The 21,702-nt window shown below is 45.2% G+C and overlaps 8 protein-coding genes across 8 annotated transcripts; 3 read left to right on the top strand and 5 right to left on the bottom strand.

Moving 5' to 3' along the window:
* Positions 1–479: 479 nt before the first annotated feature.
* On the bottom strand, positions 480–742 carry EDB93DRAFT_1245303 (uncharacterized protein; the record flags this gene model as incomplete). Its single annotated transcript, XM_041452304.1, has 2 exons — positions 480–578; positions 629–742. 2 exons carry the CDS (start codon positions 740–742, stop codon positions 480–482), a joined length of 213 nt encoding a protein of 70 aa, XP_041313243.1.
* Positions 743–3,804: 3,062 nt separating this feature from the next.
* On the top strand, positions 3,805–4,455 carry EDB93DRAFT_1116026 (uncharacterized protein). Its single transcript, XM_041448315.1, has one exon. The coding sequence runs from the start codon at positions 4,093–4,095 to the stop codon at positions 4,315–4,317; it is 225 nt and encodes a 74-aa protein (XP_041313242.1). The 5' UTR covers positions 3,805–4,092; the 3' UTR covers positions 4,318–4,455.
* A 647-nt stretch (positions 4,456–5,102) lies between these two features.
* Positions 5,103–6,109, bottom strand: EDB93DRAFT_291351 (uncharacterized protein). The gene is made up of 3 exons (XM_041455993.1): positions 5,991–6,109; positions 5,781–5,934; positions 5,103–5,720 (listed from the first exon to the last, which is right to left on the bottom strand). The coding sequence occupies exons 1-3, from the start codon at positions 6,038–6,040 to the stop codon at positions 5,196–5,198; spliced, it is 729 nt and encodes a 242-aa protein (XP_041313241.1). The 5' UTR covers positions 6,041–6,109; the 3' UTR covers positions 5,103–5,195.
* A 101-nt stretch (positions 6,110–6,210) lies between these two features.
* Positions 6,211–7,990, top strand: EDB93DRAFT_1116023 (uncharacterized protein). Its single transcript, XM_041448314.1, has 2 exons — positions 6,211–6,285; positions 6,359–7,990. Exons 1-2 carry the CDS (start codon positions 6,274–6,276, stop codon positions 7,883–7,885), a joined length of 1,539 nt encoding a protein of 512 aa, XP_041313240.1. The 5' UTR covers positions 6,211–6,273; the 3' UTR covers positions 7,886–7,990.
* Positions 7,991–12,404: 4,414 nt separating this feature from the next.
* On the bottom strand, positions 12,405–13,809 carry EDB93DRAFT_1116010 (SAM-dependent RNA methyltransferase). Its single transcript, XM_041448313.1, has 8 exons — positions 13,735–13,809; positions 13,617–13,681; positions 13,306–13,563; positions 13,236–13,245; positions 13,051–13,179; positions 12,978–13,003; positions 12,876–12,927; positions 12,405–12,797 (listed from the first exon to the last, which is right to left on the bottom strand). Exons 1-8 carry the CDS (start codon positions 13,754–13,756, stop codon positions 12,709–12,711), a joined length of 651 nt encoding a protein of 216 aa, XP_041313239.1. The 5' UTR covers positions 13,757–13,809; the 3' UTR covers positions 12,405–12,708.
* A 101-nt stretch (positions 13,810–13,910) lies between these two features.
* On the top strand, positions 13,911–16,138 carry EDB93DRAFT_291226 (FAD/NAD(P)-binding domain-containing protein). The gene is made up of 9 exons (XM_041455991.1): positions 13,911–14,288; positions 14,343–14,478; positions 14,527–14,602; positions 14,656–14,724; positions 14,781–15,163; positions 15,222–15,239; positions 15,294–15,512; positions 15,561–15,701; positions 15,757–16,138. The coding sequence occupies exons 1-9, from the start codon at positions 14,257–14,259 to the stop codon at positions 16,039–16,041; spliced, it is 1,359 nt and encodes a 452-aa protein (XP_041313238.1). The 5' UTR covers positions 13,911–14,256; the 3' UTR covers positions 16,042–16,138.
* Positions 16,138–18,146, bottom strand: EDB93DRAFT_291229 (serine palmitoyltransferase). The gene is made up of 6 exons (XM_041455992.1): positions 17,797–18,146; positions 17,470–17,743; positions 17,068–17,414; positions 16,907–17,014; positions 16,760–16,855; positions 16,138–16,708 (listed from the first exon to the last, which is right to left on the bottom strand). Exons 1-6 carry the CDS (start codon positions 18,049–18,051, stop codon positions 16,235–16,237), a joined length of 1,554 nt encoding a protein of 517 aa, XP_041313237.1. The 5' UTR covers positions 18,052–18,146; the 3' UTR covers positions 16,138–16,234.
* An 885-nt stretch (positions 18,147–19,031) lies between these two features.
* Positions 19,032–21,478, bottom strand: EDB93DRAFT_1099855 (uncharacterized protein; the record flags this gene model as incomplete). The annotated part of the gene is made up of 10 exons (XM_041446953.1): positions 19,032–19,234; positions 19,481–19,668; positions 19,720–19,874; positions 19,905–20,021; positions 20,043–20,101; positions 20,157–20,301; positions 20,343–20,426; positions 20,496–21,115; positions 21,273–21,341; positions 21,391–21,478. The coding sequence occupies 10 exons, from the start codon at positions 21,476–21,478 to the stop codon at positions 19,032–19,034; spliced, it is 1,728 nt and encodes a 575-aa protein (XP_041313236.1).
* Between the last annotated feature and the right edge of the window lie 224 nt (positions 21,479–21,702).

The following is a 21,702-nucleotide window of genomic DNA, read 5'->3' as shown; positions in this document are numbered from 1 at the left end:
CGTAACACCAAGTAGCTGTCAGATTTTGGGGACAGACGCTCTGTCGTATTGAGGATTGGTGAAATATTTTGCAGAAAGGCCAAATATATCACCAGCAATGCCACAAAGCTTTTTGATTTCATTAGCACAGGTGTTGGGAATACTTTTCAGTACCTACAATAAGAATGTTGTTGTGTCAGTGATATAGCAAGTGAACAAGTGAAAATTCGACATACCAGATCACTAAAGTAAGAGCTTTCCATGACTTTGTGGAGCAATTCAGGGAAGTGACAATAAAGTTCATCTAAGAATGCAGATTCCTCTGTGGCTGCAGTCACATATCATTTGGAGCTATTGAAAGCAGTTGGAGATGCTGGACGTTTCTTGTTGAGGAGTTCACTGCTAGGAAACATTTCAACCATCACACCATAATTGTGGGCATATATGGTAATGGTGTCCTCATGGATGCTAAACTCATGGTGTGCATTGGCACGTCACTTCTATTTGGGCTTGTCAGTGTGCAGCGTCTTATTCTCCTCTTTGATACTCTTGTTCTCTGCTTGAAGCCGCTGCATTTGGGCTTGCAGTGCTTTGAGAGTCTGAAGCAAATCAAGTCAGTAAATACTTAGACAGATTGAAGATTTCTTACCTCCAAGAGTTCTCCTTTAGACGCACTGGGGCCAGGTATAGAAATATGTTCTGGATCGCCACCCAGAGCATCACAGTCACTTTCCATGTCTGAGCTTGGGTGTGTAGTGCTCATAGTGACATGCGACATGTCTTCACAAGAGTTTGAATGATGATTCTGTCAGAGGGTAAGACAATGACACAAGATTGTTAGTCGCCCATGGCACTTTAAATGATGCTTGTGATGCCTACCCTGACGTCCGATGTAATAACACCTCCAGCATTTTTACGTATCCGCAGTCATGATCAAAACCCTGATACACACAACCAGCATTAATAAAGACATATTGAGTCCAATTAAAAGCAAATTTATACTAGTACAATACATACTGTGTCCAACTATTATCAATGATCAATGTGCCACAGCCATGTGATAGCATGCAAGATCACCTAGACCCTTGAGCCAGCCAGATTGGAATGAATGGTGCAAGGGAGATCTCCACTGAAAAACTACTTACTGTTTATGGTCTGAGATTAGCTTCGTCCATTTTTGTTGCTGGAGGTCTTTGTCACTAACTTCGCATCCTTGTCCTTGTCAAACAATGCAGCCTTCATCTACGAGATCATCAGGGTCTTCATTTAATATCTTTGTTTCTAAGGTGGATATGTTGTGGTACAGATTTTTAAGCTGAACGGCGAACACATTATTGCTTGCATCTTCATGAGGCTTGCTATCGAATAATGCAGACAATGCAGATGAATTATCTGTCATTCCAGATGAAAGGGTGAAGCTTGAGGTCAATGAGTGAGCATACTATCACTTACTACACCTCTGTGATGGTCCACTATTTTGTGATTTTTGTCTACAGCACTCAATTTCAAAGTCATTACTTAGCTACTTCACTGAGTATACTCTACACACTATACTAGCATATTACAAGTGAAACAAAATAAATCTGTTGAGAAATGGTGGAGATCGTGTTTTTAGCATGACAGCAGCAAAAATCACGGACTGGTGTCACCTGCCATGGCTGCCAACATTGGACATTAAATTTAACAGTGCATTTCATTGCAACCTCATCACTATTGCCGGTGCTCTTTCGCTACCCAGAGATGGGACAATGATGGAACTGACAGGATGAATTAAAGATTATCTTGCAGGAAATCCTGAGTGCGCCAGTCAGCCAAGATTTATGGGACTTCTTGAGGGCAATTTCAAATGAGCAAGTGCCGTTAGTAGTTACAGCATCAGCAGTTTAAAATTCGAGTCAACCACGCGCTCAACCCCGCATTCAAGTCACAGACTTTACAATCCACCTAGTACTAGTATGTATCAATACCTACATCCACATACTACATTCCCAAGCTTTCAGCATCATTTGACACAGCGTAAAAAAATTTCATTTAATGGTTCTATAGCTATATACTAATTCTTCGTATGTACTGTAGCTCACAGACTTACTAGTAGTGTCCTTAGTAGTCAGTTGCTCACGAACTTCTTAATGTCTGCCAAACGGACTGTGAATTTGGCGGGTGTGACTGGCTGTTACTATTCATGACATGAGTGTGACTTATGAAACAATGGACCATCATGGAGGTGTAGTAAGTGATAGTATGAGGAAGTCAAGGATGCAGAGACATAGTCTCCTGATGACTTGGGTGTAGGTGGAGGCCGGCTACTAGTTGATGATGGACAGGCCAGGACCGCAAATCTTATGGGATCATCCTTCCTGTGGTTGAATAATTGACAGTTTGCTGGTGTGTCCCTCTGATGGGAAGTGAGGTTGTTGCACGGTGGAGACGAACTACTTGTTGCATCAGAAATTGATTTGAGCTCAGTTGTCCTTCGAATAGGAATGGGATCCATGTTGGGATTAGATAATTTGCCTTGTTGATTCTGTTTTGTGTGATGGTGGGGGCAGGGGGGTGAAGATATCTTGAGGTGCCATGAGAAATCTTCTGGGTCTGCCTCTGGACAGGATACAATAACATGAGGTGTGAGTGCAAGGTGAACCTTATGTAGAGCTGTTGCTGTTGGAAGGAATGGGTGGCAGTTTGGAAGTTTGGAGGTTGTAGATGAGAAGCAGATGGAGATGAGTCTAAGGGTGTTCACAGGGATATGTAATTGAATGATAAACTATATTTAATATATATAAATCCTGTTTCACTTAGGGATGATAGACCTTGTACAATGAAGATTAGGATATATCTCAGCCATTTTTTGAACACTTTGTTTACTTTGTATCCTGTTTTATGCAGCAAAATCAGGGCTTTAATATGATCCAACATTCATCAAATTTGGTCCACAGGATCAGGAGATATTGCAATTTTAGTATTTATAGGAGGTTCAATCAAGTTAATGGTACATATCTCAACTATATTTTCAGTCATTACAATGACATATAGTAGGTTAAGGACACCAGTAGAGACTATAATAAGCTTAGAAGCATTGGTGTAATATTTTATTATATGTCTGTCAAGCTTGTAAGATCTGTGATGTCTTGTAACACCTTGTGTGGTCTTGTGGCAGCTTGTGACACCTTGTATGGTCTGTCATGAAATTTGTAGTTTGCTGATGATCGGGGGCCATTTCATTGACGATACTACACTTGACGGTTGGTGAAAACAAAAAATGCACTGATGGGTATCAATAAGGACTAAGACATCATATCAATCAGCTTGCAATAGATTGAAACTCAGCATGTAGCATTACCTCATGATTTCAGGGTGCATTGAAATGACATGTACTATCATTCCTGGGAATCTGCAACTGGATGTAATATGCAAATTGTTCAAAACACCTCAATGCGCTGCTTGAATCACCTAAAAATTTAGATGCATGTAGGCTACTTAGAGATGATGTACTGTCCAAGTAGAATAAAAACTTCTTGAGTGTTGCAGCTGCGAGAGACAGAATAGTGGTAATTTGCAACCTTGTATAATCATAAATGATCCAGATCCCATAGATCCTAGAGAGATATTCAAAAAATTACACCCGGGGTATATCAAACACCTTGTCAGGGTGTCAGAACACAATTTCGATAGAGGTCATTCTCTTGTTTTAAGATGCTATAGATGGAGGATTGTGGACATGTATGAAAGTGTGACAACAGATAGGAGAGTGTGTAAGAAATTCAATCTCCTCTACGGCACACTCGGCTTGATACACGGCACTGTCCAGTCAGTCACATTCACATTGTTCTCATATCCTCGTAATGCCTCCAAACCGCCAGTGAATTGTTACAGCAAAATTTACAGCACTTCAACGACCACCCCGAACTCAAGAAAAATCAATGCTATGATGGTTTATTTAATCCCCCTGTTCTCGCAGGCGCCATCTCAAAAATGACAATAGTGTGGTGCCTGAATTCCCGCAAGATATGATTCCCCCAAATTCGATTCAACAACCATCCAGGTATCAACTGTGGCTGCCAGTGCCTGTCACTCATTCCTCAATGTCAGCCATGGATCTGCCCCCACCCAGCTATGCACCTCCATATTATTCAATGCACCATTCTGTACCTTGGTCTCCACCTGTTCTTCACCCTCCCTTCGCACCAGTTGGTAGACCTCTCACTAGTATGTCTCAGGATTTTCGAGTTGGTGGAGTGCAGATGTATGACATTGGGGGCTCTAGTGATGCAGGCCGTCAGCTGTATGAGTCAGGACTCTATCAACAGTACCATTATAATCACAATTATTAGTATATAGACCATGATCCTCAATTATATTCATTTTCAAAGCGATGTGCAACGACGAGCTTCAGAGTCCTTGGAGAGTGAAAGTTGACGGTGCCGCTGCTGTGCTGATGTGTGACACGACGTGACCATGTTTTGCAGAATACCAGTCAGACCCTGAATTTTCTTGGCCTTCATCCGACACTCCACCAAAAAAATCCTTAAAATCAGAAAAAAACATATTCATATAGAGTAGCTACAAATATATAATGGTGCAAATCAGTAGAAGATAATATGATGCGGTTGAGGAGTTACAAAAGATTTATTGAAAATGTTGCAGAACCCCAGGAGTGATAGTAAATAATGACTCATTGCAACCACTTTCGCAAATTTCCGACACACATCAGCGTGTCCCAGGACAACGAAGCTATTTTAATCAATATAATGTTGATTTTCGTGTAATTTGACATCGACCAATCATTGAGTGAATTGGACGATATTCAGAATAATCTGTCGAGCGACAAGTGAATTTGATGGAATTCAGAAGAAACTACTCGGAATTCAAAGGAATTCATTAAGCGAGCTACCGGACTTAAATAATTCAGCGAAACCTGAAATCACTTGAAATCACTTGAAATCTTACGGAAACTAGGGAATTACTTGGAATTATCTCGATTTCGGGAGGGAGGTTTTCCCTGATGAACCTGAGACGGTATCAACCTTGCACAAATTTCGGTTGGTCGAAGTCAGTCTCCCTCCCTGACACTAACATACAGCACGCTGGCGTTCGCATATTGAGTGATATATGAATACTTTTGTGTGAAATTCTGGATAGTCTTCCCTCTGATAAGAGCTCCGACTGCGGAGCAGGAAGCGCAGCCTCCACTAAATTAATATTAAGCTACCATACAATTAAGATGAGGGTGTAAGAGTCTTTTTGAACACGAACAAGGTAATCGAACACCACAAAGCGAGCACCGTGGTGAGACAGGTTGCTAGGAGCGGTTGCCGCCCGAGGAGCCAACATAGTGTATAGAGGGCTTGAGAAAGACCAAAAAAAACGGGCAACGCATCTGACCATGACAAGATGCGGGTCCGCGCATGTTGAGGCCAGTCTTGCAATGGTCTTCGTCTCATCTGCTCATAGTTGTCCTCGCTCGTGCTCGTGGCGAAATGGCCTAGAACCCACTTCCCAAAGATAGTGATAGCCACAATAAAAGGGGGGACAAAGAGACACGCGTCCATCACTCCTTGTAGAATCAAAAATGTGAACGAAGGCGCTGCGAAGACCGACAGGATTGTTCCGCTGGTGAACGTGCCATTGCTAATGGTGCGGAAGACGTCATTCACCCCAGCTACCAAGGTTGTCTGTCTGTTGTATAGGCGGAAGCCAGGCTGCATGGTAGCAAATTTATTTATGAATGCAGTAGCACCCGCCTGCCCGTGAATACTGAATTTTAGTTGCGTCATTCTGGAAGGAAAGGTCGAAGGACTCACGCAGAGCAAGAGTGTGTTCATTAACCCATCGAGACTTTTCATTCTACGTTCCTCTTCAGCAAAGGATTTATCCTCCCGTAATCGTTCCTTCGTCATTTCGGTACTGTTATGCAACTCCGAGACGTCCGAGTCTTCCTGGGAATCGTGCCAGGTGCTAGGAGGCATTTAGCATAGATCAAAAACATGCTTCATCACTCAACCAAAACTCACCTATCCACCGCTCCAAGCTGACTATCTAGCTGAGTCGCATAGGCGTTCATTAGTTCACGTACAGTCGCTGCCCTTGTGAAGGGGCTTGAAGTGAAACTTCGAGTGTCTGACGATGCATTTGTGACATTACGTAACTATGTCACAACAAGGAATTGGGGATTTGCCTTGCCAATGATTAAAAAAGGCAATTCTCTCGCAAATTTCCGAAATCAATTGTAATCAGGAACCGCATTGAAACAAGCATACAACTCTGATATAACCTAGAACCGTGCGATTGCCTGCCATGACCCACCAAGTGAGTTTGTAGTCAACGTCGCCCTTCCACCTATAGAAGTTGAACATTAACGTTGAACCCCGGCGTATGACAGGTGCTCCTTGATCCATCGAATCCAACTGATGAAGATTATTGTCCTGACGAGTCACTGTTCGCCATTTACCACTCCACACAAGCCCAATCTTGCGCGGCTGCTCCACGAAATTTTATAGGAGCCCTGCCCATCGAACTTTTGCTGGCGATATTCACCCATCTTTATCGGTCATCTCATCGTCTCACTCAAACCGGTGAGATATGGAGATTAGACGAACCTCTGTCATCGTTGTTCCCTTACGCTCCGGCCGCAGTATGTTCGATGTGGCGTTTGGTGTTGTCAAGTGTTCCAGAGTTCTGGACTCGCGTAGTCATCAGAGTCGACTCTCAACATACACAAAGCCAAGATATTCGACATTATTTCGAGTGGTCAAGAAATCTTCATCTAGATGTTATCATCACCAGACATCGCGATGAATTCGACGGAGATGACAAGAGGGAAAAGTCAAAAGTCTTCAAAGCGACCCGCGAACTCGTCAGGCATATTGAGCGATGTAGAAGCATCCGCTTCAACGTGATGTACAGCTCATCATTGCCGTCCATACTTCACGACTTTCATCGGGAGACGGCTCCTCACCTGCTTACCTTGGAGCTCAAATGTAAAGTTGACGATGGTGGATCTCCGCCTCGGAAGCTTGTGCACTGGAGTTTTGATGCACCCGGTCTTCGCCACCTCTATCTTGATGCTCGAAATTTTTTTGAAGTCTGTGTAGACCGTAACAACTGGCTCAGGCGCCTACACTACTTGAGCTCACTTTCAATTTCCCGCTATCGCCCCCTTTCAGACAATGGCATTGATTTATACAAGCTGTTGAGGGCAGTAGAGGAATCTCCTGGCCTTGAATTCTTGGAGCTCAAGGATCTGCACTTCTCTCGCCTGCGTCCTTGGACCACAGTAAATGATATTAGTATAGACCTAATATCTATGAATTTGGAGGACCTATCAGGCGATGTGCTCTCCGAAATCATCGGTTATGTCGACAGTGTCCCAGATTCAACTCGCATTTCTCGTTGCGCTATCACTACTTGCCACCACTCCCTACTCTCTGGTGGCGTCGCCTTCCGCGGTCTTTCAGACGACCAGAATTTGATGGTTCCTCTTGCACATTGGCGGGGACGCACACTCTCGCTTGTCGATTGTGAATGCTTCCATGATGATTTCCTGCGAGACATGATGGACGGAGGACCACACGACCAGTCCTTCGCATGCAAGGGGGTGAAAGAATTATACCTTGTCAATTGCACGAAGTTTTCTCCGAGATTGCTCAAGACTATGGTGCGAAAGCGGAGGAAGTTAGCACGCAGATCCATTTTCTGGACACACGATCAAGAAGCTATTGATTGGACATTTCCGATTGTGGCGCCCATCACATTGATATCCGTTGAGGGTGGACCAGCGTTATTCAAAACGGACAGGAAATGGTTTGAGGATAACCTTGGGTCGTTTCACTGGGATGAGCAAGTGTCGCACATTACATTCGAGGATTCTAGCGATAGCGACTATGATATTCAGGGCGGACAGTACTAGTGGCCTGAATGACAGTATTGATCCATTCTATTGAGTATATAGTGCTTCAGTATAGGCAATAATTTATGCTCGCAAAACGAGAATTGTAGCAGGAAAAATGGGGGTCAACAACATTCTGGGTCGGTATTGTACGAACCTGGGCTTCTCAAAGTGCGAGCTCACTAAGAGCTCACGTCCGAGTAAGCAGTATGCTTAATGTAACGTCGGTTTTGTGCTAGTGAAAGTCGTCTACACGGCGATATAATGTGTTAAGCTGGTCCGAACATTACCTTGGGGTGGCACACAAGTAGGGGGAGTCATCTGCTCAACACGGGTACGCAACCATTGCTGCTTGATGAACTTCCAATATTAGCATCATCAGCATTGGGTCTCCGGGTCTGAGTTGGCAGTCTGATGCGTGGAGGGACATCATGGCTTGTCAGAGTTGCCAGTATGAATCTACAGTTTGGGAAGGCAAATAAATTCACACCGCCTGAGCGATGTTTCATTCATCGAAGTCAGTAATGTAACTATGTGGTTCGACGAGTGAGAGACAGTGTCTAAATGTAAGCGCGTGAGATGCACACGCGTACACAGGAAAATAGATGCGCGCACCTTGTCATGATCTCTGAGGGATTTAGGGGGAAATCGAACTGCCCGCCTTCGCGCTTTAAAACTCAGGAACGATATTTAGCGTTCCTTGAAACCGACTACAAAAGATACGTGTCGCTGGAGCAATCTCAATAGTTTCGAGTCCCCAAGGCAAGCTCTCCCTCGGGAGCTGAGCTGATTCCCCAATCTTTCAATCTCCAAGTTATCAGAAGTTTGGGAACTAGCACAGAAGTTCAGACTATCAACGAGAAGGCCGCTACCAGTTAACCGTCGTGCACTCGCATCAGGCGATCCCTCGACAGGAAAGAAAGTTTTTGGATGGCTCATTGTGGCAAGAAATATACTACCCGCAAGTATGAGGCTTCGTTTGCACACGAAGCCGAAGCCTAAAACGCCTTGGGCACCTTCAAGGCTCTACCAACCTCCAGCTCTATGGTTCAGGTCGGGTCGTTTCAGGCCACGGTGAAGGTCGCGCCGGTGATTTTCATGGAGTACATCCCAGGCGAGAACTGAGCAACCCTCTAAGACCTCCATTCAGTCCCTACTAGTTCAGGAATCAGCATAGCGGGGGTGTTGTGCTGGGATGGGCCATGTGTGCATTGAAAGGAGTGAAAGGAAGAAGCGGGCAAAAGGAAGGAAATGTGAGATCACAAATCTTGTCACGGTCCGCACGAAAGACATCAAAAGTAAATCCCAAAAACTTATAACGGTGCTTATAAGCGAGGGTAAGCGCTTAGCGAAAGCGCCCAGATCTCGGCAAAAACGAAAGTGCTTGCATCCTCGAACTGAATCATCTTTGTCTCGTATGCACCACGACCATGACTGCCGCACAACCTCATACTCAAAACGAATGCGTTGATGCAAGTAGAAACAACTGAAACTCCCGAGTCCCGCCCCCGACCTGAAGCAAAAACACAAAAGTAAAACCCACCTAAAAACAGCACTCTAAAGTCTAACAACAGGCTCGATCTCCTCTTTTTCATTCCTCTCTTGGCGAATATCAAGGGTTGCGAGCAAGTGCCAAGCTGACTGCGAAAAGCCATATATCTGATGAACGAGAAATATGAACAAGATGATGAGCAGGAACTACTGAACATTATTAATTGGTTGCTGTGTTCGCGCTTGTTTCTCACCGCAAATGTATTTCCAACCCCCTTCAAGCGAAGAACGAGATCAGCTTCAAGTTCTGTGCAGCACAGAGGCAGGTCTAGACCGTCTAGTCCCAGTCTAATGTCGACTCGAATGTGATTTGCGGAGGCACATCATTCCGAGACAGCCAAGAACAACCTCCTCGGGAAGCTCTTCGGATACTGCGGCACTATCGAGCTCGTCGAGTCGTCTTCAATTCTCGCCCTAGACGTGTCATCCATCCAGGATAATGGCCCGTCATGCACCACAGTGTCGTCTCTGATGAGCCTGATTGGGCCCCATTTCAAGACAGTCAACGCGGTATTTCAAGTTATGGATGACGGAGCGCACACCGTTTGTCACTGGACGACGCAGTAATTTAGACATGATTCATGGCGAAGATGATGACCAACTGTTTTGGACGAGGTGAGCAGTTTTCTTTCTGCAAGTACATCCGACGGTACTCAGTGCCCTACTAGGTATCCAGGATCCCTTTTGAAAGCATGCGATTCAGGAGTCAGGACTGACTGAAACAGACGAGGTGGCAAAGTGTAAAATATGAATATTCACTTGTACACTTAGCTTCTGCTCACGTTCAACCAAATCTAGATCTTCTTAATGTACTGTGGACCGTGCAATCGCAACGCAGTCGCTCATCTCTTTCCACGGCCCGATGGCATCCATTTCGCGCTATGAATTATGGTGGCGCACTCAGGCTTGAAGTTTAAGGTTGTGTGATGTGATTCCTCAGTATGTCTTTTCTTTGTTTATTCAGGCATGATGATCCAGGAGTACAGTATATGTTCCCCTTTTTCAAGTCCGATGTCATTTGTAGACATAGACTGACTTTCCCGTCCCACAGCCAAGGATGATGCTGCCACTGCAACATCACCGATAGGCAGCTGGCCAGCAGGGTCGAGAGCGCAGTAAACAATGTTTTGCCTTTCATATATAATATTAATTCATAAACTTTTGAGTCATTTCTCTCACTGCCTCATCAATCCTTGGCTTCGATCAAGATGGAGCACCATACCTTGCCTACGACAAGACCTTCCCCACACAGAAATCGCTCTCTAGGCATCGTTTCGCTGCTTACAAAACAAAGCACTGAAGCTCTCGGACATTTTACACTGCGCCCCCAAGTGGCGCAAGTCTGATGATGGAAGGAAATCAAAACCAGCTCGGATTAAACAGGAAGAGGTAATTCAGGAAGCGAGGGATGATGAAGCGTGGACAACAGATCATGATGAGATAGATCCAGATAGCGATGCACCCGTTGTAAATCAGGTATGTCTTTTTCAAATCATGGAACCGAAACTTACGATAGATTTACCACATCGTCATGAGGCACTGTCAGTCATGATCATGTCGAATTCCGAGAAAATCAGAAGTTGATGGCGCTATAATCGCACTTGATTACACCCGAATCTGATAGCGGCTGACATCTCTTCATCACTACTCGGATTCGAGGTCTCACCATCTTGTCATATAGTTTGCTGTTGCCGAGTAGCACAACAGATAATGTACAGCCCTGCCGTTCCCAATCTCTGCGCTTTATGGTTTAATTTTGTCTCTGCACGGACAGTGCGATTCAGAAACGGCTGTGCATGGGTCCCTTAGGAGTTCGGCCTATGCTAAACATTGACCGAACCTGGGGGACAAATTTTCTTATCCCCCCATTAGTCCCTTCTCCAAACCTGTAAATCACCCTGCCAGTAGGTCGTGAGTACCGAATGCAGCCGCTGGCCAGGTATAGACTTGATTGCAGTAGAGCATGGACCATTTATTCCCGCTGGGTTGCTTCTTATCCGAACGAAAAGAACGGCGAGGTATGATAGGCCCCCCAGGCCCTGACGAGAAATTTTGCAGGTTCAAAACCGCCACCTGCTCTTCTAGTGTCCCTCTAGCCCTAGCCAATAGACTTGCATAATAGAAGACGGGTATCTGCGGCAGGTGTAAGGACGTGGTCTACCTCGGGACGACGCTCTATAAGGCGTCAGGGCTCTTACTTCGGGTCCTTTTGACCTTCCTGGTACCTTCTGTCGGTGAGCCTTTTTTTCCATTCGGTTTCTTTCCGCAGTTTCAGTTCAGTTCAATATTTGTGATTCGTGATTCTCTCATCACGAGCATCTCTCCATTGTGCTACTGTGATGGGTTGTTTGGCTCGCAGGCATTGAGTCCACGCACTTTCGCTTTCTTGTCTTGTTAGTGATGTTGGCAGAGGCTAATGAATCTCCTAGCAGGCGGACATTCGACCAACGGTTTGGGTCGAGGGCATAGGCGCCAGGGTCATTGATTATAATTATGCCGTATGGATGTTTTACCTCACTGCGCGACGCCTTATGATCGCAACCAGACACCTGACGAAATTAGTTCTGCCTAGTGAGCAAATATCCATCAGTGGCATTCATGCCACGAGATTGACATTTTACGTGAGTTGAGCGGAGCATACCGTTACCATTTAAATAATCACGTTTTCACGCCAAAAAAGTGACTCGCGAAATATATAGAGATCTATCTTGAATAGATCGTAACCAATGAAAGAATGCAAAGTACCCGCGGTAGGTCACAGCACGTCAAAGCGTGTGTTCATCATTGTCCTTTTCCACTGTCCGTTGTGCGGGACGTCGATAATCACTTGCTTGTCGATCAGCTGCGTCCTGTTTTATACTCCCCTCAAGCGTGGCGATAGTTCATATTATTGACATGGACTGCCAGTAAGCTTGTGTTGTAAAACAGCCGGCGGGAACGGCGCTGATGGGGGTACGCCCCACATCAGGGCATTCACGCGCTCGGGAAAAAATGGGACACGGGGTCTCTCAGTTTAGAAAGTAGTGTCCTACATAGAGTACAACTCTGCAAAGGCCAAAAATTGTAGAAAAAAAAAGCTCGTCTTGTGGTTCTCTTGCGATTTTTCTTACCCAATATCCTTTACTCGTTTAGCAGTTCTGTGTGATAAGACACATATCCGACAAAGTTCCATTCCATGGTACAACTCAGCCAGTCATACTAAAAGACTGAAAGATGCTGGGTCCAGGGGGGATATAAGGACCACCACGTGTGAACCCCATGACGGCAATTGCTATGTAACATTGTAAGTGGTTTTAGAAGATGACACTTTTGTTAAGATCCTCGTGCAGAAGTTCCCGCATTCCGGGGGGTAAGACGGGTTCTTTTCCGTTGGCAATATACCCTGTTGAAATTCCACGATAGCCGCGGGTGAAAGATGCGGTTAGTCCTGACACTAACGTGATTTAGAAGTTTCACTGACGGAAAGGCATTTCAACGCTTTCTTTAGCATTGAATGTGATGGTTGGATAGTCCTAGATAGGCCATGAACGTTCATTATGCTTGTAAATATCGTGCGACACACCACGTATGGTATCGCATTCAGTTGCACTAAAACGGCTTGAACGGTTTCGCTGTTGAAGAAGTACAAGAGTCACCTTTGTCATCGACAACTCGCTTCGTTACACCGAGGGCGGTATCTGTTGTCATCTGCATTGGACCCAGATGACGCGAAGGAAAACCAAGTTGGCGGAGCTCAGATGTTCGATCACGAGGGGGATCATCACCTGGCGTGCAATGTCCAAAATAATCTGATGACGGAAAGGAGCCGCGATATGCTTACCTAGTATACCCTTGCAGACAGAAGTCAAGTTTAACAACGAGCCCAAGGTTTCAGCAGATATAGATCTCACCCCAAACAAGAAATGATCAAAAGTTTTGGCGTCCTCCGGAGCGAGTACTGTTTGAGCTTTCGGGTCAAGAAGACATACCCTCGTAATCGGAATGTTATTTTTCTCCAGCAGCTCCATTACTGACTGAGTATGGACATGGTATGATGCGGCAGTGGGTTCATTGATAGAGGCTAACCGAGTATCGAGCAATGAACAAGAGTTGTGCGAGAGATGCGTAAACTCAACGCGACCGTTTTTTCCAGCCAACATGATCATATGCTAAAATAACCTTGAGTCCTTGAGCGAATTGCGGTGAGGAGTCTATTACGTGCCGCATATTCTAGCTCAACCCAGGGTGGGAGAGATTTCGGGGTTATTTCATCCTCCTCCATGTGTTCTGCGTAAAAAAGATCAATTCAATCTTTCTTCAGCATGTTTAAAGTGGCCCACCGATAACGTATGTGAATGTCATGATCAGGAGGTCAGAATCAGGCCAATCTGCAATGTGGTTTGCTGTGACAAGCCCGCATGTCACGTGCCACTTGATCGCTGTCATCGATCTCCAATTTTCCAAATTAGGATATTTCGGTTTGCTTCTTTTCCGTGTGCCTCGCAGCTCCTGTTAACCCAAGTACGCATTCAACTTTGATGGACATGATTTGGGTTGATTCCAACCGACTAGTCGATATCATTTTCGGGTTGGTTTGGTAACATTTTGTTACCGTCAATGCTTTTCATGCGATTTCAACGGCTTAAATGAAGGCCAGCGACTAATGACACGATTCAATCGGACATGCTCAAGAAAGAACATATTGATGCTTACCTGACATCATGTGGCGCGTTTTTCGTGTTACAATGCGAGTAGAATTGGTCACGGTACGTCGCCAGTGCGGTACTCAAATTCTCACTCCCATGCGGACGCGGCATATATAATAAACCACTAGCACTCCGGAATAATCATCTTCAAATACAATGTCTACACCTAAGTTCAGGATTGCCATCTGGTGAGGCGTCTTCAACTTGTGGCTAAAGTCATGCTCATCACAATATTGCCTTAGCGGAGGAGGCGTAGGTGGTTTGACACTAGCCGTTGCCTTATCCCAGTACCCGGATATTGTCGTCGACGTGTACGAAGCCGCTCAGAGCTTTTGTGAAGTTGGGGCTGGTTTGGGTATCTGGCCTAGGTCATTCAAGGTATAGATCTCGGAAAATAAAAGATGCTGGCATTAGACAATCATCTAGGTGTTGCGAAAACTTGGGCATGATTTGGAGCAACAGCTAATTCAGCGTTGCGGTTACGAATGCACAGAAGAATATGGTCAGTGATAATTTGTATACGACAGATATTCAAATTCACTGAGAAAAATCTAGTCCGATGTATCAACCACCGTAAAAGTGATCAAGCCGCTGGCTTTCAGCTTTTTGATTTGGTGACGAAAGGTCAACTTCCCTGCACATCCAAATACATCTCACTCTGACCACAATCGGTAGCACAGGCAATCAAATGCGTTTTCATCGAGCTGACTTTCATGGCGTACTTCTCTCCCATCTCTCGCCGTCTTGTACAACGCACAACGCCAAGCGACTACAATCATATATTCAGCCCCGTTCAAGAAAATCACCAATCAGATTAATATTTAAAGATGGATCGACCGCGACATGCGATGTTCTAATTGGTGCTGACGGGATCAAATCTGCAGTCAGGTCCTGCATGATGCGTGAGCTGGCTGATGTCATAGATCCCCGCCAAAAGCAATCTGTGCTCTCATGCATCAACCCAGTCTGGAGTGGCGTCACTGCATACCGAACATTGATTCCTGCGGAGAAGCTGCGCGCGCGTTGTCCTAACCACCGCGTCTTTGCGGGAGGGATTACTCAGGTAAAACATCTTCTAGTTACGTGGCATAGCATCGACTGAGCGGTGCCTTCATTTCTAGTACTTGGGAAAAGATGCTGTGAGATATTTTTATCTATCATCTGTTTATCATATAGAGGCTGACGGGTCTTAGTTCTTCCTCGGATACCCAATTTCTCTTGGGAAATACATCAATATCGCAGGGTTCACGCTTCAACCCGATCTCGTTAGCACGGCCTATGAAGCCGATCCACGAATCTCTCGTCGGTCTTTCCAAGGGAAGGCTAACAACGAGTGGGTCGGAGAACTCACGGCTGAACAATTCGTTGAGCCTTTCGAAGACTTCGAAGAAGATGCGAAGCTCCTTCTCGAGGTCTGTCGTTCATATCTGTCGTTCACTGTTCACCGACAATCTCCGCAGTGCGTAGAAAAAGGCACGCTTTGGGCTGTGCACACCGTAAAAACGTTACCGACAACGAACTTTGGGCGAGTCGCGCTCTTGGGGGATGCTGCCCATGCAATGCTGCCGTTCCAGGGCGCTGGCGCTGGTCTGAGTATAGAGGTCAGCTGCGCACATTTGTGCTCCCATTTCATACCGTGCTGATTTGATTTGATAGGATGCTTACCTGCTCGCAACTGTTCTCGGACACAAAGCCACGACCTTGGACACAGTACCCAGGGCCCTTGCCATATATGACAAATTGAGACGGCCATTTACATCGGATGTGGCTCTACGCTCAAGGCTTAATGGCCAAATATGCGCGTTTCAAACCAACGTTCCTTTACACAAGGTCGGCAAGACGATCACCAAGAATTGGGAATGGGCATGGCTGACGGAGCTAGATGATGCTTTGAAAGAAGCCGTCAGGCTTATGGAGGATAGTTCAATAAGGATCAGCTGACAACAAAGCTATACATATCCGTATTATCTATGTCATCATTCAAGTCATGTAGTTCTATATAGCGGTGTCGGACAGTAGTATGCCTCAGGCAATTAAATGTGTATAGTACGGATCGACGACGAAAAGTTTGTAATAACAGAATAAAATCCGTAGATTGGTATATATGCACCAAGGACCGTCGACCCAAACTGATTTATTTCCTCTTGCTCAAAATACGAGTAACACTGGCTTTAACAATGCCCGCTGCCTTTTCCACCTCTTTCCTCGAAAGAGCCGCAGTGGCAGCGATACGTATAGTGGGCCTAGACTCGACCATCTCTTGTCCACGTAAGTGCTTCGCCCGCGTCAGTAGCACACCGTTTGCTATCGAATCATCGACAATGTCTTGTAGGATGCGTTCTTCAGCCTCGTAGTCATAGGTGGGCTGGGTGACAGAAAGCGATTGTTGTTGGGTTCGCAAGCAGAAATGTATGATAGGGCTGGCGCGATGACCGAGGAGCGTGATGCCTTCGGTTTTCTCCAACACTGCACGGATAGCCCGAATGTTATCTTGCAGATTGAGAAGTACCGAAGGGTTGTTCCGGAGAAAAGTTATTGCTTCCGACCCAGAGGTTGCCAGGAGAGCAGGCATGGAAGCTGAGAACACGAAGGACGTGCCGTTGATCCGCTGTTTGATGCATCAGTACAGGATCACGAATGTGAAGCAATTTGTACTTACTTGGTGATCCACTACGATAGAAGAACCAGCACAGAAGCCACCTGCAGAACAAAGACCGTTAGCAACAGAGCCTACGAGCATGTCAATCTGCGAAGCCTGAAAGCGTGCATGTGAGCTGTATCCTCAGAAAAGGAGAAGCCAACCCACGGGAACGTTGTACAGTTCTGTCAGGCCACGCCCAGTCCGGCCCATGGTTCCGAAAGAGATGCTTTCATCTAGGATGAGACGATACTTGAACTTCAGCTTAAGTTCGACCTGCAAACCAAAATTCAACATGGAACTAAAGAGATCGGAATGAAGTAACCAACCAGTTTAGGAAGATCAACCATTTCTCCATCACGCTCAAAGATACCTTCGGTTATAATGAATCTACGCGTAAGAGGACCCTTGCGTTTTTTCCTCTCCTTCTCTACGCTGATGAGGGTATCCTCGAGACTCTTGAGGTCATTATGGTCAAACCAACGAACGGTCGAACGGGATATTGAAATGCCTTTTTGAATGGCAAAGTTCACGGAACGGTCGGCAACGATGATATCCCCACGTTTGCAAAAGGCGGGAATGACGGACGAAATAGTTGAAAAGCCTTGGGAGTACAGGATAGAAGCCTCCGTACCCAGGAACTCGGCGATATCACGTTCAAGGTCGAGATGGACATCTAATACATATTACACGTCAGCTTACCACGACACGTCGCTACCAGTCGCATTCACCGATGGTTCCGTAGAATCCGGGAGGTCCACAACTCCCAAGACCATATTTCTGGAGGGTTTCGAGGGCTCGCTCCTTGACCCTCTCATTGCCCGCTAGTCCAGCAAAGTTGAAGCTAGCGAGGTTGGTTACAATTTTACCAGTTGAGAGGAGTTTTGGCTTGGGGCCATTAGGGCCAGAAATGACGGGAACTGAGCTGAGATCTTTCTGTTCCCACTCGCTAAGAGGTTGTACAAGAGGTTCGGGCACCCATTCATCCACTAATTCGTCTATTTCCTATAAGAACATCAGTTAGGGACCAAGAAGCGCAATTCAATAAATCAAATAACCTTTTCAGAAAATTTGATAAAATGTTTTCCTGACCTATCGGTACGCGTCCTGGACTGTAGTAGAGTCCTTATGGCAAAAATGACGAGAATAAGCTCGAGAATTGTTCGTCCAGGATCGTTCTGGTGAGAAGACTTGACATATCGTGCAACGACTGCTGAGCCTGGAATTCTGTAGAAGCCAGACTCCAGTTTTGACAAGGAGAACGCCAGGAATGATAGCAAAGGCTCAAGTGCTACGGAGGTCGAGCCATCCATCGTGAAGAGTTTGAGACGTTGCTGGGAAACTGACACGGTCACTCGTAAGTACAACGGTGTACAACCGCCGTTGCAGATGCACTTATATAAGCACGGTGTGTAGAACGTAATCAACCAATCAAATTCGTTCATCACTCGGTAAAATATCATCAGTGAATTGATGAGTCCTCGATATTGTAGCCGTGGGAAGTATAACACGATTTAATTTTGCTCTTGCTAAATATTACTTTTTATGTTGTGAGCAATTTGAGTTTCACATACATACCCATGGATGCTTGCAAACCCAGCTTGACATGAACGATTCATGACCATGCTGGGACATTCCGTCTTTGTAGCCAATGAGGGATGGTAGCATACCCAAGTCAATCGGTTTGAGCTTTGTCATCTTACCAGATCTCATTTTTTAATTACCATGTTATCCAAGGCTTTGTCATGGAAAGTGCCTTTGATACTTGTCAACAGATATAGAATACCATTAGATTTAGCCTCAAAGCTGCGACATTCCTCCCTTGCAGCCAATGAGGGGCGGTAGTACACTCATCCCAATCATTTCGTGCATTGTCATTTGGCCTTATTTAGTTGTCGGATTATAATGCTATTCAAGACCTTCTCATGAGAAGGTACCTTTGTCGCTTGACAACAAATGTAGAATGATATCATGCACACCATAAAAAAGCTGTGACAAGCCGCCATCACAACGTGCAAGGGACAGCAGTGCACTCATCTTAACCTTGCTGATTTTTCTCAATCTTTCTGGCTTTCAGGTTATTTCTAAGCACACAGCAAAAACTTAACTTATTTTCTAATGTATCTAAGCACGCATAACCACCAGCATGTTGTCCACCACATCATGCTGTAACTTAACTTAGTAACGAATGTTTCTGTGGAACTAAGTCTATAGAATCTGACACATGTATTCAAACCATATTAGTACTTGATATTGACGCTGGGGTGAGTAGACATGGCTGGTTGCGCGAGCCCTACCACCTTGTGATATTGACCTCAGCTTCTCCAAACAGGCTCGTTTTCTTGATTACAAAGTCCCCCTTGGAAAAATCCTCCTCACCTCTCTCATATAAACCTGGAAACTCCCTTCTAAGAAACCTAAGAATATGCATGTTGATTTGCTCGAATTCGAGGAGGAAGCCATCGTGGCCATCAGGTGATGGGATGACTACAAGTTCTGCATCAAGTATATGTGTTGCGAGTTCCTTTTGTTCAGAAGGAGTAAATCAGTGAGCATAATAGAAGGTGCGACAGTGCTAGATTCCAGGACAGGGGTAACTTGAGGGTGACGTCCAAAGCAACTCTCAAAAGAGTCGCATGACTGATAGGTTAAAAGTGTGGCCATCTGAGCAGCAGCCAAACCCATCGAAGGCTGTTTCATATAGTATCTGTCGTCATAAAGTGGATCACTAAATGCTTTGACCTTGTGCCTCTCCCCAACTGATACACCATGCAGAGTGTTGTGCAGATGTAGCCAAAGTAATAATATGGCGGACATAACCTGGAGGGGTGCACAGAGGCCATTTGAGTACAGCCATTCTGCCCATGGAGCCTCCAATGACTACAGCGACACTAGAAATCCCAAGATGATCAAGAATGAGCTTATGCAGTCTGTCAATGAACCAGGTCAGAGACCATTCAAGATATTGAGAGACTGCTCACTGCATGTCATCGTGTATCGATGTCTGAGGGAATTCTGGGCCATAAGGCTTTCCTGTCTCTGGATCGATTGTCACAGGAGAAGCCAATCTGTATGGTGAATCCATAACATTAGCACAGAAAATGAAGAAGGCATATTCGGAAAAAGCAAAAAGCAGCTGCACTCTCCAGTCAGTATAAATACATACTACACGATATGAATGAGATGTACTGAGACGTAAGTGCTTGTCCTGGGCTTTGAGGAATGAGGCCATACGAGCAGAGATGTTAGAGGAAAGCATGGAAAAATGAATGCAGAAGCCATGCTGTTGAGCAAAGTTGCATACTAAGTTGGATAAGTATAGGTAAAGGTTAGTCTTCTCACGCAAAAGCTTCAACACTGGCTCTGTGAAAAATGAATCAGTCACAAAGCGTAGTCTACATGTCAGGTAGAAACGAACCAGTCTGGGTCTTGAAATCAGGGATGTTGTGGAATGGTTTGAATAGGAGTTCTATGCATCTCTTGTAGAAGTAATCAAGAAATTTCTCAGTTCCTGGGTCATCTTTCAGACAAAGTAGCTTGATGTTCAAACCAGCCTGAAGCTGCTGTGAGATGGTTTACAATATGTGAATCAGACAATGCTTACAGGTGTCAATTCAGGACCATCCTTGGGAGAGACATCCAACATGGTCTTCAGGGCATCTCCAACCTGACATTGCAATGCCAAATCCTGAGTATGTGTCAATACTTTGCACATTATTCATAAAAGCATCTCAGCTTGCTCTCCCATCGGCCATACCTCCTTACTCTCCCTCTTAATAGCTGAGGCTTGCTTGGTGATGTGATTTTGAACACCATTTAAATCGTGATTGAGCAGTGCAGACATCACTTCACCCGCAATGCTGATTGTTGTTTTCACTTCTGGGTCATTCTCTGAAAGTGAGAACGCCCACCGGACAGCGAATAGGATACTCCGATTGACAAGGGATAGAAAGAGAGAGATATGAGCAGCAAGCGGCACATTTTTACCCATGATGCAAAGCTGCTGTATAAGCACCAATACTTCTCTACGGAGGGTCAACTCATGCTCCAAGAGATTATCTGGTGGGCAGAATGAGAAAGGCCTTGGGGTTGAGCCATTTGCACGGGTGCCGTTTGGTTTGCCGTCAACATCCATATCCTTGCGCTTCTCATCCTTGTCTTTCCCTCCCGTCAAAACCTCCTCGTTCACATATAGTGACAATATTTCGCAAAGAAACATGGTATCCTGCTGGACATGGTTGATTATGTTGATTTGGTTGTAGATAATGCAGGAGTTGAGGACATTGAAGGTGGAGTCGTCGAGAACACACACAAGAATGACGTCTTTAAGAAACTGTAGACAGTAGGTGTGGTGGATTTTCTTCTGAATCATGATGTCTTGTATGGGAATAGGTTGGTAAAATTTAGAGGTTACATGGAGAAACTCTCAGTAGTTCGCTTTGTGATTTGGGAACTTGGGGCCATCTTTGAGGAAGTCGGGTTGAGTTTTGTGCACATTATGCAGGAACAACAAGAAACATACATTCAAGCATACCTACAGCACCAAAGAATACACTGTTATCAAGGATATGCTCGTATAGTCCATGATCATGAATCATTACTACTACAAAATATCATCAATAAAAATTTGTCATGGTGGCAGATGAATGCACATATGGTTTGCATGAGACTGCACAGTGCCTGGAGATTCTCTGCATTCTCCAAGTCTTCTGCCAGTTTGAAGACTTCTATCATCTTCATGATATATTCCTGCTCAAAGTTTAGCGGGCTAATCGTGAAGAATTTGATAATTTGACAATGGACCTCGCGCAGGATATACTCGCATATTCTCTCCCTAATCGCCTGTCCACGCACTAGTGTTTTAATGGCACATTCAATATTGGGAATATTCCCAAGTTCTGGTTGAGGCAAGTGGCTGGAGCGGATAATTGCTGCTGTTGTAGAGTGGTCACTTCGAGGAGATG

Source organism: Suillus bovinus, assembly GCF_016758785.1.
Source record: "Suillus bovinus strain UH-Sbo-P2 chromosome Unknown EDB93scaffold_2, whole genome shotgun sequence".
Classification (NCBI taxonomy): domain Eukaryota; kingdom Fungi; phylum Basidiomycota; class Agaricomycetes; order Boletales; family Suillaceae; genus Suillus; species Suillus bovinus.
This window is presented reverse-complemented; position numbering and strand designations above follow the sequence as displayed.